The 19,067-nt window shown below is 41.1% G+C and overlaps 1 protein-coding gene and 1 long non-coding RNA gene across 3 annotated transcripts; both read left to right on the top strand.

The window, feature by feature from the left end:
* The first annotated feature begins 4,467 nt into the window (after nt 1-4,467).
* LOC148160737 (uncharacterized) lies at nt 4,468-8,880 on the top strand. The gene is made up of 2 exons (XR_015762390.1): nt 4,468-4,776; nt 8,258-8,880. It is a non-coding gene; the product is annotated as an uncharacterized LOC148160737 (long non-coding RNA).
* Nucleotides 8,881-11,815: 2,935 nt separating this feature from the next.
* spry2 (sprouty RTK signaling antagonist 2) lies at nt 11,816-17,699 on the top strand. Of its 2 annotated transcripts, none has more exons than XM_014991776.2 (2): nt 11,816-12,455; nt 15,454-17,699. In XM_014991776.2, exon 2 carries the CDS (start codon nt 15,502-15,504, stop codon nt 16,543-16,545), a length of 1,044 nt encoding a protein of 347 aa, XP_014847262.2. In that variant the 5' UTR covers nt 11,816-12,455; nt 15,454-15,501; the 3' UTR covers nt 16,546-17,699. The 2 variants fall into 2 exon arrangements, with proteins under 2 accessions (XP_014847262.2, XP_014847263.2); XM_014991777.2 differs by lacking the exon at nt 11,816-12,455 and adding an exon at nt 15,071-15,340.
* Nucleotides 17,700-19,067: the final 1,368 nt, after the last annotated feature.

The raw sequence follows: 19,067 nt of genomic DNA, 5'->3' as shown, positions 1-19,067 counted from the left end.
TTATCTCTGGTACCAAGGGCATTTGTCCCCATAAAAGGACATTTAAAATAAAAATAAAAAATCTTTGTCCAAAAGTCATTTCTGGTATCTATCCAATCACACATGAAAAGGCTTTTTCAGACTAACTGCATAATGAGTTGCTGAAGCCAATTCAGAAAATGGGCTCAAACATAATCATCATTAAAATGATGCTGAATGCTCACACCCCAACGGTTAAATGTGACAGAGACTGTCACTGCTGCAAAAAAAGCTCCTCTTTTTGCCACCCAATTCATCAATATTTAGTGGTCTTTATAGTTATTTTGCACATAACTTAGCGCTAATGTCCTAAACTAGCATATTTGAGATGAGAAAATTTAAAGTTTGACACTGCTATTGTCAATAAAGTCCCTTTTTGTTTGCATCTAAAAAGGGATACAAAACAAACAATGATCAGAACAAAGCTAGTTTGTGAACTAGCTAGCTAGCTCACCAAGTATATCCATTTTAGCTAGCTCATAAACTAGCTAGCTAAAGTGGATATATTTGGCAAGCAAACAATTAAAATTCAAAAACCTTGAGTAAAAATGACCCCGTTTCTGGATATTGTTATAAAGCAAAAATTAAAAACAAAACGTCAACATTAAACAGCAACACTATCTAGTTGCTTTTTATATTTTTTTCACACACAAAAAACACTTAGTAATATAGTAATAAAACATCATATATGTAATATAATCTGGAACAATTCTGTTTTTATAGCTACATTTGAGGAGTAACAAAATAAATTTAAAGTTTGAGTGCTTATTGCATCTTTGTGCCATTTTATTCTTACAGTGCAACAAACCTAGCGAGCTGATGTTCGCACTGTTGCCATCTTATTGACATCGTCTGTAAAGGGGAAGTGTTTTTCAAAAAAAAAAACAACAACAAATGCAGCAACATTTTCTGATGAAATTGAAGAATTTTGGAAGCAGCTGAGCACAATCTCTATACAGACCTCACGCAGTCAGATCTGCTCCCTCTGCAGCCAGATGGCTAACAAATGACATGTTGCTGCTACTGGTTGTTCCTGACTTCTCTTTTGGAAATACAGGTACTTCGTGTACTTCTAGGTTGCTGATGTCAATGAATTTTAATTACTAATTTCAATAATATGGTAATTAGGCATGATTTAGCCCCATTTTGAACCATAATGAGCTAAGATAAGACTCGCAAATGTGTCTTTGTTGCCCATGTTTATTTGGGGAAAAGCATGCAGGCCAAAAGCTAATCAAATAGAATGTACATTCTGAAAAAAATGCCACATTTTAACATTCTAGTTGTCCTCCACACCCACCACCTTGCTGCCAAAAGAAGAGCCGCTTTGCTTTTAAAAAGTGGCATCTGTGTTTTCTGCAGCTGAAGAAGCAAAACGTCTCCACGGATAAGAGTGAGACGGAGGCATTTGTGGCTGTGCGCAAGCTAACCCTGCTGGAGACGCTGTTCTGCTTCAAGAAATCAACCGGAAAAGACAGAAGGATTAGACTGAATGTCTCCATACAGTAAGGAGAAGCAAATTAAGCTGCAAATAGTCCCATGTTGTCTTTTCGCCTCACATTTCCTTCATTAAAAATGACTGGTGTTAACAAAAAGGTTTTTGTCAAAGCTACAGGAAATTGCTAGGTGTCTTCAGAATGGTGTTCATATTTAGTTTTGCGTGACTCACTGTCGTGTTAACAGCACAAAGTTAAAGCTCCACATAGATCCATCTGAGTCACATCAGTCAGGTTAATACCAGCGAAGACTTTCTGTAAATGACCGGAGGCTGGCATTGTGGCAGAATTTGCGGCAGCACACATTAACCTGATCCCACCATGAAAAACAGGCATGAGTAAAAGCTCTTACCCTCAGCAGTTCCGGTGCTGCAGGATGTTAAGTGAATGTCCTTAAAGTCGGTGACTCAACTTCACTTGCTTTCACAGGTCACCCCCCAAAAAAAATAAAACTCTGCTCTAATCTTCCTGGAGACTATTACTGATGACACATGCTTGCCTTGGAAAGGCATCATCGCTGATGAAACCGTTTATGCCTTTTATTTTTCCTTCATAGGAAATTACTTCAAAAATGACCCTAATCGCTGAGCTGTCACCTGGAAAGTTAAAAATCCTATTTTTAGGATCAGTGAGTTGAATAAACATGAAATCAGAGGCAGCATAGAGTTGACGGATGCTATTAAAAGCAAACTATTTTCTGCAACGTCTCTTTGGTTCATCGGGGTTGCTGCGAGAGAGTGAGCGAAAGCAGCACTTAAAGCAGAAAACACTCTTTTAAAACAGCCTCTGTCTGTTGCATGTCACGAAAATGTCCAGAACTAGCTAAGATGTTGTGAGTAGCATGTTGACCTCTTGTAAGGTATTCTATCTACTGTTTAAAACAATGCTTAAGCTAAAATGAGCAAAAATGCTATGATTAGCTAAAATGCTGTCAGTAGCATGTTGACTAATTGACTTAAACCAAGCATGAGGCACCAAAAACGTAAAAGCTAGCTTGCCCAGTTTAGTTGGTACTTTGGGGACAACAAACTGCAGAACATCCATAGATATAAGATTATAACTTTCATGTTTTCTTGTTAGAAGACAGGATTCATGTGGAGTGGATGCTAAATATGTTGCAAAAGACAGCGTGAACTCGTCAACGGATTACAGACACATATGTCACGACATTGCCGCAGCACTGAACATGAATAATTAATGTCCATTCAAGGCAAAAAGGAAAAGAATCGAGACAGTAGGATAAGATTTCCAAGAGCCAAGGATTGAAAATCTGTCCCATACATCCGACTGGTGCATCTCTCGTATAAAGCAAGTAGCCATCTCCCAGTCATTACATGTAGATTTTGGCACATCTTCTTACTGTACTGAGGGAGATATTTGATAGTGTTTTTATATGTGTAATTATGGAGAAAGAAATTAAAAAGAACTCTGCCTTCTGTTCACACACTCCCCAAAAAGCCTGGCTGATCCACTCTAGGGTCAAGTAAACAAAAGCTTTATTGAAAGGAACAATTTCTGAGCCCACGCACTACACACACACACACACACACACACGAACATGCATTATAAGAAAAGGCGAGAAAGAATAAAGTTCTTCGACAGGCAAATGCTAGAAGTGTTGCCCGCATCCTCCATCAAGAACATTCCTCCAGTGCCCGATGTCTATCCAAATGGCTCAGTGACGCCGCTAAGGTGTCCGTGTCTTTTGCCCGAGGGAAAATATCCATTATCCTCCGCGCCTCCTTGTTTTTCTTGCCTCGCGGGGAAATAAACGCTCAACGATCCGGGGCTTTCACCTCTACTCTGATAAAGGTTATCTTGGCAATTTAGTGCCGGCGATATCGCATTATGGAGAGAGTTATGAGGCGGAAATCAAATTTTGCTCCCAGTGACTCTGAGGAGAACGGGGTGGGGGATGAAAGGTGTAGGGGAGTGCACAGTAATGATATAGTGGGAAATGGGGTGTGTGTGTTGTGCACAAGTGTTGGCCTGCATGTCTTCTATTTTACTCTGTCTAGACTGGAGAATAGTGAACCATACAGCTCATATATTTAAGAGTTTGTAGCCAAGATGTTTGAAGGATTTGTTGAATCTTGCTAATAAGTCCCAGGGGTGCAAGTGGGGATTTGCGGGTTGTGATCTGCCAACTGTTTTGCTGAGCAGCAAGCTGCAGAAGGTAGAATCATTTCTTTATTTAAGATCCAAAGCAAGAGGTGTACAACCCTAACATCACCCCTAATTGTAAATTCAGATCTGTGCCAGAACTTGATTCAATACATTGAAGTAAATCAAAAAGCAGTTTTAGTGGAGTAGAGTGTTTTAAAACTTTTTTTCTTCTAAACTCCCAGGCAGAAAAAAAAAAGAAAAAAAAAAGCACATTCCTTCGCCTTACGACTTTACTATGGCAGCTGTTACTGTATGGATAAGCAGACACCCGAGTGAAGCTGATAACTTGTTATAACGTGGTGTGAGGAGTGACACCTCCTTCCTTTGCACAGGAAATTAGAGAAACATTACTTTCGGGGGCAATCGAGAGAGAGAGCCTGCAAAGCTCACCGCCACATCACACCTTCCGTGTTTGTCGAGATACATTATCACATTATTATATTCACAGTTTACCCTGCTCCCTGGAGAGCAAAGAATTGCTCCGTAGCCAGGCTCTTTGTGCCAAAAAAAAGGTTGCCATGACGATGAGATTTCACTCCTTTCCTCCCCCCCCACCACCGTCTATCCTTCAGTTTCAGCACATTCGACTCTTTCTACTCCTTCATGTGCAATTATGACGAAACGACCATTGTGGCACGTTTGCCCAAGGATATCATTAGATCTGCAGCTATAAATTACAAGAAACTGTTCTTCAGACTATAAAATAGGATTATACAAAAGCAAATGTGTGACTCCGCCACCCCGAGGTAAACACTAAGAGCTCGGATTTCCACGGGAAATTGTTTATGTGACGGCGTTTCCCCTCGTCCCGTTTTCTTGGAATAAATATGTATTTTTAGGAAAGCGAGGCAACGTTTTTCTTAATGCATTGTACACCCAGAATGCAGTGCCATGAGGAATCATGTAATAGATGGAGAGCGAAAGAGAGAGAAAGAGGGGACAAAACTGCCTCTGTTTGAATGAAGCAAACAAACTGAGCTGATGAAATTCCTTTTTGTTTCACGTCAGAACAGATTTCATCAAAACCGTGATGTCTGCTTCTACCAGCGTCTCAGTTCTGCCCTATAAAGGAAGCACACTGACGCCTAAATAGCAGGTAATTGTACAGACAAAACACGCTCAAACACAGCAGCAAACAAACCCTCTTCTCCACTCCTCAGGGACCTGATGATATCTTCTTTTCTCTATACTCCCGATCTGCTGCATCTATAAACACCATTATTTCTCTTCCTTGCTTCAGCGGGTATTTGTAACCAACTGGTTCCGTCTGTCTGATGGAAAGCTATGCCGAGTTCGAATCTGTTGACTGTTTCTTCCCATCAGAGGAGAGGGAGAAACTCTCCAGTGTGTCAAAATGCTACATAAATCCTCAGGACAAGGTACTGGAGATTTAAGCAAAGTTTCGTATCAATCCATTTCCCATTAGCTGTGTACTTTCTTAGTTTTACTGTACCAGAGAAAGTACTTTGCCATTTTTCTTTGGATGGGGTCATTGACGGATATATTGCTGTGGCTAATTTTGTACACTGTGCACTTTGCTTGTCTTTTCCGTTGAGAGTTTGGCTGTCTCTCTTTCTTGGCCTGGGTCACTGGCAAAGTCACAAGTGCCACAAACTTCGTGTACCATACTTTGTTTTCCTTTCCTATAGGAAGCACTTCTGACCCTCTAGTTTTGTACTTTCCTGTGTCTGTTTCCTTGACAGAACTATTTCCTGAGCTATCGCTGTTAATAACCTTCCATATTGTTCTCTGTGTTCTTTGCTTTCCTACAGAAAGTACCTCTGGCTCAGAGGTTTCCGTGTTCAGTTGTGTTTCCTGGACAAAACCTTTGATGGCCCTGTCACTTCCGTCTCTTGTCTTTGTGCAGCCTGCTTCTTGTCCTCTCAACTCGCCTTTGGTTTCGTATCCATAGGTTGGTGCTACTGGAACTGACACACTGCCAGAAGGGAAAACTTTATCTACAGGGATGGATGAAATCAGCTCTTGTTTAGATAGATTTGTTTTTAATCAATGTGCATTACAAAAGCAACTTAATTTGACATTGCAACTTCTATTGCAATGGATGTCATACATCGTCTATTTGCCTTGACAAGATTTTTGCAGTGTATTGGAGCAACATGGTTTAATAGAATCAAAAGAAATACATCCCAAAAAAATGGTCTGAGCATATGCCATTCATATTTTTAGTCAGTGAGTTTATTTTGTCCTTATGGAAAGCCTTTGGTGCATATCACAGACTAGACAGGCAAATCTGACCTTCGACATGACGCATATGCGAAGTGCTTCAGGAAAGTTGGGACTTGTGCGTCTTTCTAAGAGAATCCATTTTAATGTTCTGGCAGACGATCAGACATGAATTTATGTACTACATCACAACAGTGACCCCAGCTGGACAACCTCAATTCTGGGATATAAAAGAATAGATATACCTTTCTGTTTTGTTATTGGTATTCCTGCTTCACAACACAACACCTCCCGCCGTGACCATACCGCCGACTTTTTCCATCACTTCACCGAGAGACAAAAACCCACAGGCTCCCGCCGGAGACACTTTTCTCTCTGGCTCGGCACTATGGCAGAGTTGGACGGATTAGATGTAGTATTTCAGTGTCAGAGGGAGCATCTGCACTGTCTGTGGCCGGCTTTATTCCTTGCCTGGCTCTTACTTTGTTCTTTTCTCCACTCCAGCCGGTCCCGTTGAGCTCGCTCTCACTCGAGAGCTTTCATGGGAATCGAGTACAGAGCGCCGAAGTGTGCAGGGTGAATACAATATGTTTCTCCCTGCGTATGCTCTCACAAAGACTGGAGTGGCTTTCTTTTGTGGTGTCGAAGCACAAGCAAACTTCCACACGAACAGCGACACCGTGCTTTTCATGCGCTGTGAATGCAGCTACGTGAGCTGTGTGCCTCCTGAGGCTTTCGCTACATCTCAGTTAATGCAGATCTGGGACACTTTTCAGAGCATAGATGTTTTTTTTTTCCCCTTCTGCCAAGGCTGAATATATTTCTACAGATACAGGCTTAGCTTCCTCTTGGGTAGTATTGTTCAAAACCTGAATTTATTTTCTTTAAAGAAAGAGGGATTTAGCACACTTTGCATACCCTACGGCTAATGAGCTTAATAAATATGGCTAACTGTAGTCCAGGAAGCAAATGTTAAGGAGCCCATGGGTCTACGTAGACAATTGTTGTGTGTGTGTGTGTGTGTGTGTTTGGGGGCAAGATGTGTAATTTTTCATTTTGCTGAAGGGACTATCTTTGGAGGAGGAGCAGTCTTTGCTTCGCATAGGATTTCAAGTGCCAAAAGGAAATTGAGTCAATGTGTAATAAATATCCAGAAATCCCTGCAGGAAAAAAAAAAGTAGAAACCAGTAAATTCAGTTTATAACAGGATCAAACATGCCGGTGGCAAACAGAATAATAAATAGGGGAAAATGAATTAAGATCACTGGAATAAGGGGGGAAAAAAAGAAAATAAATTACATGTGCCTACTTCAAATTAGATTAATTCCCAATATGAAGGCTGATTCATTAATTTCGAAAGTCATAAATAGTAATGCCCAACTTAATCGTGTAAATGCATAAAATATTTATTGATGGCAGTTCTATTCACGATGTCTTTCAGACACCCTGAGAACAAAAGCTAAAACACAAGAACTCACAAAAGTTACAAAAATGCAGGAATCTGGACTAGTTGAGTTCAGTTTAGCACTGTGGCTACAAACAAGGATTAACTTATCAAAGTTGTAGCCAAAGTTGCATCATTATCTTTTTTCTTTTGCGCATTCTCTTTGAACCAGTTATGTTAGCCAATAGTTAGCCACTTATGCTAGCATTTAGTTAAATAGGTAAGCTAACCATTAGCTAGCAAGTTGTTCCAGCATTTATTTAACCTGTTAATTTACCCATTAGTTAACCAGCTATGCTAGTATTTAACTCTCTAAATTAACAGTTGTTAGCCTGCTATGCTAGCCGGGGATGTTAGCTACTTCTGCTAAACAGCTAAGTTCACCATTAGTTAGCCAGTTGTCCTAGCATTTATTTAATTAATTCATCCATTAGTTTGTCAGGAATGCTAGTATTTAGTTAATTACTTAAGCAGCTATGCTAGTCGGGCTTATTAGCTACTTCACCTTCCTAGTAATGTCTGACATGAGTCTGCCAGTTATAATATCTATTTCATACCACAAGCCTTCTCATTAAAATGTTGCTAGAGTCTTCACCTCAGCAGAGCTTTCTTTAGAAGTGAGTCTAATGTTAAATTAGTCTTAATTAAGCAGCGGGGCAATTAAAGAAATTAAATAAACGAGGGGTTCTCAGTTCAGTCCAATATTTGTGTGGACTCTTTCACACTAACGGCCACTGAAGGATCACAAAGCAGCAGTGCAGCGGTTCGAGCTCCATCAGACTGCCATGCGAGAGCCAGAGAGGTGATGGACCTGTAGACCCTTTCCTTTTACAAAGCTATTTCTAACAGTTCGCACAGTCGCTGTCTGACAATCCAGACACAGTTCATCTCCCGCAGCAGCGGGGGGTTTAAGTTTCATTTCAATTTTCTCTCCTTTTTATATGCCCAGGTTTCTACCAGGCTCAGCAGGGGTGAGAATCACTGTTCAGGGATTCTGCGGGGAGAAGAAGGAAGGCCATTGCTCACGGCGCGGTGGCACAGGCTTTTTGGAAGTGCTGTATCTCAACCCTCATTAACGACTCCACTCCCAGACCTGGCTGGCTCCACAGCGAACGGACATTTATCTTGCTTAGGTCCGAGAGCATTTGATGAATTTTAAGGCCTCTAAAAGAGCAATTCAGATTAAATTTAATTAAGCCGCATGTGAGCGAGGATTGTTTTTCTATTTGAGCACACCAACGTTTGCTAGCATGTCGTTAATGTTGTAATTCTGGTCATTTTGGTTCCGTTTTTTTGTTTGAAAAGTCTCCAGATAAGTCAAGCTTCAGCTTGAACTGCAGTGCCCAGCGATGAATATTTATACCGCTTAAACTTTTTCACATGGCAGCAAAGAACTTCAGTGTGTTTTATTATGATATTGCATGATACCAACACAAAGTGCAGCATATTTAAGTCGAAGTAAAATGGTACAAGATTTTTAAATTTGACCAATAACAAGCTGAACGGTGGGAGATTAATTGGTATTCAGTCCGGTTTACTCTGATACTCCAAAATAAAGTCAAGTCCTGTTGATGCAATATGGCAACTTATTGGTAAGTGAACTATTTAGGGGGCTAAACATGAATAGTTCAAATGGAAAGTGATTAGTTTTTTTATGTTTTTTTAAGTGAAAAAATTTGAACACTTGTGCAAGGCCATGCGAGAGACACTTTGTAAGGTTCGACATTTGCCTCCGATTTGACGAAACTCCTTCTGAAAGTGCTGAACCAACTAAATTTGCTTCTTTTCTTCAAAGTAAGGAGGTAATTGAAGGTGGTCTGTTCTTCTGGGTATAAGCCAGAATCCTACCCAGATGTTCCCCTAATCAGCACGGTTTTACAGTGAGTGTGAATGGGAGAACACTTATTCATCACACCAAATCTTTTTTCCTTTTTGCTCATACTTAACGCTCCGCTGTGCAGCTCATCAACACAGCTGCATCCGCAAAGAGGCTTTCCAAATATCTCGCCGCACCACAGATGTGAAAACCCGCCGCTTTTGCTCACAGGTAAGAAGAAGTATGTCTTGCAAAGAAATTTGCAGATTTTATTTTTAAAGTCAGCCCATTCAGCAATTATCTCCAACACCTTCTCTTTTTTTTCACTGCTTTATCAGGGTCATTAGAGGCCAAGAGATTATCCCAGCAGCCATAGGGTGAGAGGAACACAACGCCATCCTATACCTCTGAGAGTTGTGCGGCAATATTTAATTAGCTGATAAGAAAAGTTTTACGGATAAGACTTGGAAGGAGCTTTATGAAGGCTAAAAAAAGAAATGCAAAAACTGTATTTTCAGGTTTTTTAAGTTCTGTTTCTTCCCCATAAAACCACAAAGAACCCCGTAATATTAATGCACGTTTATTAAAAGATGCAAAATTGCTAAATTATATATATATATATATATATATATATATATATATATAGCTAAAAATGTAGCATTCACACACATTTTGTAGCTAAAGCAGCTTTTGCAACAACCACATCCTCATATGAGGAACCACAGCAAGTGGTTCTATGAAGTATGGACCAAGACAAATCCTCTGGTACTGAATCTGAAATGTGAAAACCATGGATCTTTTTTCTTAACCCTTCCAAATCAAAATCTGTGGAGGATGCTGTATGTGCTCTGGAGGGTGATGGAGGCCTTTCATGCCTCGGAGGCGTTTGGCAGGCCTTCGCTGTTAAAAACACAACAACAAACAAACAAACAAAAAACATAGCAGCACTTTAAAGCTGAATGAACTGCGGGTAGGAGAAAAGTCTTGAAAGCTTTCTGACCCAGATCCAAGTTAATTTGCCAAGTAATACTTAGAGCTGATTAAAGTGACCTCTGCCTGCAGTGTGGCACCCAGAACTTCATAATTATTCTGTCTGGGATTGATCAGACACTCTATTACTAAAACAGAGAAGAGGAGGGAGAGGATGTCAAAGCTCATTTTTCATTAATGATTTGCTCTTTTGGCTCACATATATTGAATACAAGATGATCGGTCTTTGAAATAGTTTCAGATCACAGTTCCTTGTACCAAACAACGATGTTTGGATTTCCTTTTAAGATGAGAAAATGTCTTCCCCGATCGACACTCCTTTCTCGCGTCAGTTTTTAATGTGGATCCACATGGCCGTTTTATTGTTTCTGTTCAGTTATTTAAACAAATCTATAAAACCAAACTGCAGATTGAAAGAATTTGGCATTTCATAGACAATAGAATGGCTCGTCTTACACTAATCTAAATGTGCTCTCAAGAGTCAAATTAATTTTTTTCATGAGTAACGCTGCAGTGTTCCGGATTGTCCACGGGGTGGTGCTGTTCTACAACCATTTACATCAGTTGCAACCAAGTTTGGTTTATTAATTAGTTGCATCGACACTTCTTGAATTCCTTTGCCAGTGATTTGCTGCAGCCTGCCAAAGAACTGTGAAAAGGTTGGAAATCTTTCACAAAATTAAGCAAGATTAACTCTGAGTCCTACGGAGGGACTTCTTAAGAGTTAAAGGGACAAAACAAGAGAATTCACAAAAATGTTCATTAAAGTAGGACTTTGAAGTAGTTTTAAAAAAAGTTATGACCTTTATTAAATGCTTCAGATCAAACAAATTTTACTTTCAGACAAAAAGATAACTTTATGTACATATAAATAGCTTTCGGGTTATTTAACATTCTAACAAAAAGCGCTATTTAAGTCACGCCGAATAACTGGTGAATTCTGCTCTCTACCACAAAATCCCAAAGGAGGAATGTTGACTTAGCATTTTACCTACCGGATCAGAGCTGTTGAAAACCACTGCCTGTAAAAATCAGACAGCGGCGTCGTTATTCATTCGCCGCCAAACGTACAACCAGGTGTTTCACAAGCTTTTTGTGTGCATCGTTTCCATCATCTCGAGGAACTTAACATGGAGGCGATACACTTTTTGAATCCTGTTTTGCGTCTATTACATGTCTGGTGTCGTTTATAAAAGGTGTAGTGGCGCTACATAAATACCAGGTGGCGTTTTTATTGGCGCTTTTGATTTATGTCCATAATAATGGTGCCATCGGTTTTTACAATCCAGCTGCAGCTTAATAAACATCTGCAGGCATTTATAAAGTCTGTAGCACTAAATAAACAGCAGGTAGTCCTTTTAACATTGGTTATGTAATACCAGATAGTGCTGGATAGAATGTGATTAATGACCAAGATGGTTGTCCATATTTAACCCACACCTGGTGACGATAAGCGTTTTGAACGCTGAGTGGCGCTAACTACACGTCAGGTTGCACTTTTTAGGCATGGATTTGGCGCTAAATAGTCGTAAAGTGGCGCTGGTAAAGGCATGATTAATGTCCAAAATGACTTGCCATAAATTTCGCTCGTGGGGTTTATTGCTCAGAGTATAAACTAATATAAACAGAGGTCCTGTTACTATCTAAAAACTTTTTCCCCCACAGCAGCATAAAAGAGATGTAACGTGGCAAGTTGAAAAGTGGGTCAGGAGCGATAAGACGTCTCGATACTTTCTTGAGGATCACGCAGGACTCGTGTTTCCTCAACAGTCGGCCGGCAGCGGGTATAATTGATCAGACTGGGTGTGAATGGCTGCTCCTCAAGCGGCCAATGGCTGAGCACCGGATGCGAGATATCCGCTGCAACAACAAGCACTCTGTTCCCCCCTCCTCTCTCTTCAGCTTTGACGCCATGTACGGCCCAAATCCCGACCTCCTCTCCGGAAAGCGAGAGAGAGAGAGAGAGAGAGAGAAAAACATGAGAAAAAATAGCTTGTAACCCCTCATAGTGTGTCGGATAAAACACGCCGAGAAAACCACTTGTGAACTGGAGTTTTGGTCGCTTTTTCTTCTGCTCTTACTTTAAAAAAAAAAAAAAAAAATTTAACCCCTTTCTTAAAGGAGTCTGTTAAGATTTACTCCGGCTGATGTTTTTAATGCCTCGTGCTCTTACGCAGAACATGGGATTTACGTCCTAACGCAGCACGTTGGGGAAAAATAAGCGACGCTTGGAAACTTTCTCAATGGATTTTGCAGACTGCTTTCCCGGCTGAGCTGCAGGAGTAAGGAAGAAACTGGGACTTATTTTACCTGAGCTGAAGCTAAAAGTGACGAAAACACGGTGAGTGTGAGCCTCTTATGGCACGCGCACGGACGTGTAGCTTTGTTTTTGTTTTTTACCAACACACATTTCTTTTGTGGAATAATATGCCGTTTTCTTTCAGTCAGAAGTGCTTTGAAAACTTAATTTTCCGTTTTAATTTAAAATATGAGATTTCTTTATTAAAAAGTTGCAGATTTTTCACTTAAATTTGTGGTATTTTATGTGACTGACCCATATAAAGTATTGTATAAAACCCTAAAAAGGAAAATATCTCGGGTTTTAAGTGTGAGCTTAAAATCCGAGACCTAAGTTCTCTTTAAATATTTGGAGAATGTTTCTCCAATTCTTCTTTTCAGATTTGCTCAAACTCTCTTAGATGGGACAAACAGGTTTGCATCTGGGTCATTATAACTGGAATATACTTTGATAATAATCATTCCTGAGCTGGAAGGTGAACCTTTGCCCCAAGTCTCAAGTAATTTGCAGCCTCCTTCAGGATTTCACGTAGGATTGTCCTGTCATCCACCTTCCCATCAGCTATGACCACTTTCAGAGTTCCTGCTGGGCAAAAGCATCCCCGCAGCACCATTCTGCCACCACTGTGGCATGTGCAATGTGATGTACAGTATTGGTTTCCTTCCACACAGGGTGTTTCACATGAAATGCGATTCAGAAGATCGCATTATTCCGCATTTTTGCTGTGTTCCCCTCGTGGGTTATAGCATTTCTAACTTTAACCGAGCTTTAAACTGCTTAACAGCTGTCTTCCTGATTTGTCCGATTGTTCACTAACACATCAGTGAGGCCTTCACAGAGCCGCTGGATTTATACCAAAATGAAATCATGCACAGTTGGACTCTATTTTACTAGTGATTTCTGAACGCAAATGCCTGCATTGGCATTCTATATATCCAAATCGCATGTTATTCGTAGATCATTTTAAAAGAAAAATCTACCTTTCTCTCCACTGAGCGTTTATGGACATGTTTGTATGCTCCTACTTTACACCACCACCACCCCCTGCTTTCCGTCCCACCCACTGTGGTCAACATGGCCTGCACTCCAGCCCCCAGAAGTAGATGAGGGGGCCAACACTCTGACAGCCGTCAGCCTGAACATGCCTGCAAACCCCCAGTTGCTGGTTGCTTTGCACCTTTGCAACTTTGTGCTCTGTATGTTTGCCCCCAGGCTTTTGTGGGGACTTACAAAAGTCTGGGGCCCCCACAAAAAAGAAAAAAAAAATTATATATTTTATATATATATATATATATATATATATATATATATATATATAAATATACACACACACACAATCTTGGTACATTGGAAGGGCTGCACAATGTAACAGATATCTGGATATTATCACACAAACTAAGTTTGACAGTATTTATGAGAGAAGATGTAAATAAAAAAACACTACAAACTGGGTTTTTTTTAAAAGCTATAAAGCTACAAATATTCCTATTGTTGCCAAATTACTAACATAGATTTTTATAATATTACTATTTTAGGTAGTAATTAGTACTTGTAGGTAGTGCTGACGTACTCTTTTTAAACTAAGATTAACAAGCTCACAACTAGTTACTAGTGCATTAGTTGATGCGTAGCTACACTGCAGTCAGCGTTAGCTTAACAGCAGTGACAGGCGGTGATTTTGTTGGTTTCCACATCATAAAATCATAAATAATTGTCTGTGCCTTAACTGAATGAAACAAAAATATGTTTTTTTTTTATCTTTATATGATCAAAATATGATCTTTCATGTTGAAACACTTCTCTGACCAAAACTGAGATTAAATTTCAAATGGAAATGATATAAAATGTAAAACCTTTGCACTCTAAATGAGCTATTCTTAGAGGTTTTGTCACTGTAACTCATTACAATACCCAACTTCCCGATGAAATAAGCTTATATGCAGCAATACGTGCGTGGGCACAAAAAGGAAGTTGACCAGGATTGCACATGTTGCCTGGCTGCAACAAAAAGGATCAAACAATAGAAAACAACAAATTAATCGGAGCTCTGGTGGATGTTTCCTCCCACTGGTCGAGGCCTACCAAGACCTAAACCAGTTTTGCCCTAGACCCTTTTTGTTGCAGAGTTGTTTTTTATCTCGTCACTCGTCTGTTTGACAGCATTGCAATGCAAAAATGGGGTCGAGAAAAGGGATGGTTGTCATGCATCTAACCTAAGTACCTCATATTTTAATATTTTATTCAAAGTGAGTTGTTCAGTGTGCCGATATGACTCTCTACCCCGGTTTTCTTGCTGACATGCAATATTTCGTGTGCCTTCCATGTGTCAGAATTCACTTCGGCTTTCTGTTGAGTCTTCTCTTTGACTTGTGTCTGTCTTTAGTATGGCTTCCTCCAACGCTCAATAAAACCGTGTGAAAAACCTGAACTTTGATCACCACAAATTGCAGTCTTTGAGAGAGAGGAAAAATTGACCCCGTTCAGCTTTAGATTAGAAATCAAATGGCTTTTCACTGGTGAAGCAAGATTAAAGGTGAGTGTTTTTAAGGCTTGATCAAAGAGAAGTACGAGAGTACAGGAAGGGAATTTTTTTTTCTCTTTCTTTGGTAATGGTTATTCAAAGCTGTCATGGTTGAAGGAAAGCAGGAAGTTTTTAACAAACAGCCTTCAGGGAAGCATCTGCATTCAGATGAGATATTGCTTCTAAAACATAAAGCCTGGCTGTGGAACTTGCTATGGCCCCGAGCAAACAAACTTCCCTGTTTCTGAGAGCACACAAAGAGCCTCTGTAGCTTGTGGCTCTGGAGACTCCACTCTCGTGTCAGACTCTGAATCTGGTGGTCCAAACAGATGGTGCCTCGTGGCTTTTAGGTTGTTTGAACAACTATGTAATCAAACGGATCCATCTCTCCGACGAACACTGACCTGTGTGTGGGGCTCATTTTCATAGCAGTGCTTGTGCAGATATCTGTTATTATTTGCATGCCGTTATTTGCAAGCCTTGTCTAGCACGGATAAAAACGTTCCGTCTCTCCAACAGGAATTCAGATGTGTCCCCAGCCGGCTAGAGAGGCCCTTCAGTCCAAAGATGGATTCCAGAAGTCAGAACGACAGCGACGGAGGAGGAGGACGCCACGGAGTGTCATTGACTGGATTGGCGAACATGGCGCATGACGAAGGTAGAGCACGATCCTGGTCTCTGCAAAACCTAGACGCTCCGTCAGATCCTGGGCTGAACTGCAGGTTACGGCCACACACTCCACCAGTGTTATCTCTGGATCAGATAAGAATAAGCGGTGGTAGTAATGAATATACAGACGGGCCGTCGGCTGCTCAAAGGTCTCCGGCCACCCAGCAACGGAAGACTGAGATGGTTACATCAACAGGTTCAAGGACCAATGGGCAGCAAGAGACCGAGGAAGAGGTGTCCAACAACCTCCGCAACCTGTATTCAGTGACTCATCAAGGGAACGCAAATGCTCCCATCTCTTCAAGAGAGGGTATGTCTCAGTCTTCCAGTGTGGAGGACTCTCAGAGCAGCGTCCGCACCAGCGCAGGGAGCGGTTCTTCGGGTCAGCGGCTTCTCGGCGGCCCGGCGAACAGCTACGAAATAATCAGAAACCAGCCAAAACGAGCTGATTCTGAGGAGCTAAAACCCCTGAACGCAGAGTACAGAGACATAGAAGCAATCCCGGGCAGCAGGAAGCCTTTAAAAAAGGACAAACACTCCAAAAGATGCGAGTCCTGCGGTCGGTGCAAGTGCTCAGAGTGCGTCCAACCGAGAGCGCTTCCATCCTGCTGGATGTGCGGCCAGCGCTGCCTGTGCTCTCCAGACAAGGCCGTGGAGTACGGGACATGCGTCTGCTGCCTGAAGGGCATTTTCTACCACTGCTCCAACGATGATGAGGACACCTGCGCGGACAAGCCCTTCTCATGCTCTCAGTCGCGCTGCTGCGTACGCTGGACGACCATCATGTTCTGCTCCTTGCTCTGCCCTTGTCTCTGGTGCTACCTCCCAGGTAAGGGGTGCCTGGCCATGTGCCAGTGCTGCTACGACCAAGTCGCAAGACCTGGCTGCCGATGCAAGAACCCAACCCTAACCCGCTGTCACGACAACAGCACAGCAACGTAGGCCAGGATGAAATGGGACATTGATTGACCAACTCCACACCGAGTGAACTGCAAAGTATCAAGTTGCACAGTTTGAGCCATCTAATAGCGTCATTGTGGCTGTTGTCTTAATGTCCACCGGACATGTCAGGAAAGGCTCCCATGTGTCTACTTTGAATGCAAATTTACTAAAAGAAATGTTACTGGTAAAGGCACTGGAGGTGCATTTACTCACCCTAGCATTAGGAGTTTCACTTGAATGGTCAACCAAAATAAGCACTCCACATTTCAATGTATGGCATCTCATTTAACTACTGTTATATCTTTTCACTCAAGTGCCGTGATGTTTCCTAATACAGTCCAAGCAGATAGCTTTGGGGTTTTAACATTTGATACAAACTATATTCTAAAAGCTTCTGCTACTAACTGTATGTAACATAATAATGGAAAGGGGGTGTACAATAGAAAATGACAGATGTTTTATTTTTGTATATATATATATATATATATATATCTATATGATACTTCAACTGTGAAAGGTTTTCTGCCATTAGAGGCACCTTGATGAATCTGCGTCAGCTGCCATTCATACAAAGTTTCTGCATTCACATGGAATGTCTACCAATCATATTTTAAAATAATTTACGTTAGAGATCTTAACCCTGATCCTACCTGTAAATTGTACAGTGACCTTGTTATTTGAAAAAAAGAAAAAATGTTCTAATTCCAAAATTGCCTAGTGTAAAGTTAAAAAGATATATTTATTTGAAGGTTTTAATATTTTATTATTATGACAAATATTTATTTTGAGAAAGGATTGTTAAAGGCCTCCTCTGTTGCTCAGCAGATTTGACACGAACAGCTCACTATGGATTAGAAGATGAATATATTAACGTATAAAATTAAAAAGCCTTGAAGTCTAACTGAGGAGTGTGATTCTTATTGACTGTACTGAAAAGTTGCTACGACCAAAATGAAACAATGAAATGTCACTGCTGTGTAAATCATATTCCTGTTTTCAATGCTTTTTTTTTTGTCAGCACAAAATTTTTTTTATTTTTTATTAACCTAAAAAGAACAAAAACAAGCAGACGCCTGTGTTTGATCGTGTTGACGAAAATGACATCACAGCTTCTTTTCATCTAGAAAATAAATAATTTGAATGTATTCAATTCACTTTTTCTCGACAAAGCTCCAGGTTCATTTCAACCGCTTTTTATTTTCTATTCCATTTTTTATCCCCCCCCCGTCTCTCTCCCTTTAATCGAAGTTTTGTTTGGGAATTCCTCTTGCGGATGTCCCTGCAGGCGGAACATAAAGCTCCTCACACTCGTTGACAGCGTGCGGACGTGTTTGCAGGCCGGTACGCATTCAGAGCTGTGATTGACACGTCGAGGCCAACTTGCTCTCGCTTGTTTGATGCGCCTTTGACTGACGAATGTTGAAAGAGGCTTTTTTTTTGGGTAGGGGGGTTATTTTACATAATTATCAACTTTCACCCATTTTACAGAAGATGTTGGAGGAGATGGATGGGGGCGGGGGTGGCGCAAAAATAAATAAATAAATAACGGGCTGAATCCCATTAGAGGCAGAAAAGGCAGAGTTGATCTGGTGTTTAGTCTTCACGGCCCTCCTCTCCCTCTGCATTGTCTCAGCTGTGAATGAAGAAAGGAAGCGCGAGTGAGATGGAGGGGGCTAAGGTCGTTTGGAAGAGGGTCCGCTAAGGGTTAAAAGCGTCGCTTTGAATGACAAAGACCAAACAGTTTACCCCCGTATTCAGCCCGGCATGCATTCATCCTGTTCTCAATAGTTAGGGGGTTATTTTGGCTCCTCTCTGGTACCTGCTCCCACTTGGTATTCCCATAGGGAGACGGTGGGGTTGTTGGGGAAAGAGGGGTGGAGGAGGGGATCACTGGATGCACAGTGTTGGTTGTTTTTTCTGCTTAAAAAAATTATTTTTCTTCAAGTCCTTTTTTATTTTTAGCTCTACGTAGATTAGAGCTAAATCAGTTGAGAATTATTCAACTGATAAACCAAAAAAAAAAAAAAAAAAAAAAAAAACCTACAAACTGGTTCAGTGAAAATATTTGTTTATCCATCGAGCAATTGCAGCAATTTGGCAGGAGGAGGAGGAGGAGGAGGATGGGATATGAACTGGAAAGAGAGAAACCAGGGAGGGGGAGAGGCAGAGCCGCTCTCTTTGTTGGTTTTAGCCACCGTGGCCCCTGCGGTTCATGGTGTTGTGGGGCAAGGGCGGCCCATTCACCCTGCTCACCAAGGCAGAACGCAGCACAGGAAGACAGGAAGGAAGCGGGGCTATTCTTTATGGAAGCATTGTCTGTCCATCTGATGGGGCCAGGCTGAAGCAATCAAACGGCCCTGTGAGAGACGGGAGGCTGGGGGGGGTGAGGGCCCACCGTTTGCCTGGTGATGACGGAGATGTGCTCCTCTGTGAAAATATACAACAAAAAATAAAAGAAAGCAAAACGTGTCTCTTTCTACTTCCTTTTGCTGGTCAAATTTGAGAGAAAATCAGAAGGTCAA

The sequence above is a fragment of the Poecilia mexicana genome, unplaced genomic scaffold, assembly GCF_051168715.1.
Source record: "Poecilia mexicana isolate PSO_F unplaced genomic scaffold, ASM5116871v1 scaffold_2, whole genome shotgun sequence".
NCBI classification, from domain to species: Eukaryota; Metazoa; Chordata; class Actinopteri; order Cyprinodontiformes; family Poeciliidae; genus Poecilia; species Poecilia mexicana.
This window is presented reverse-complemented; position numbering and strand designations above follow the sequence as displayed.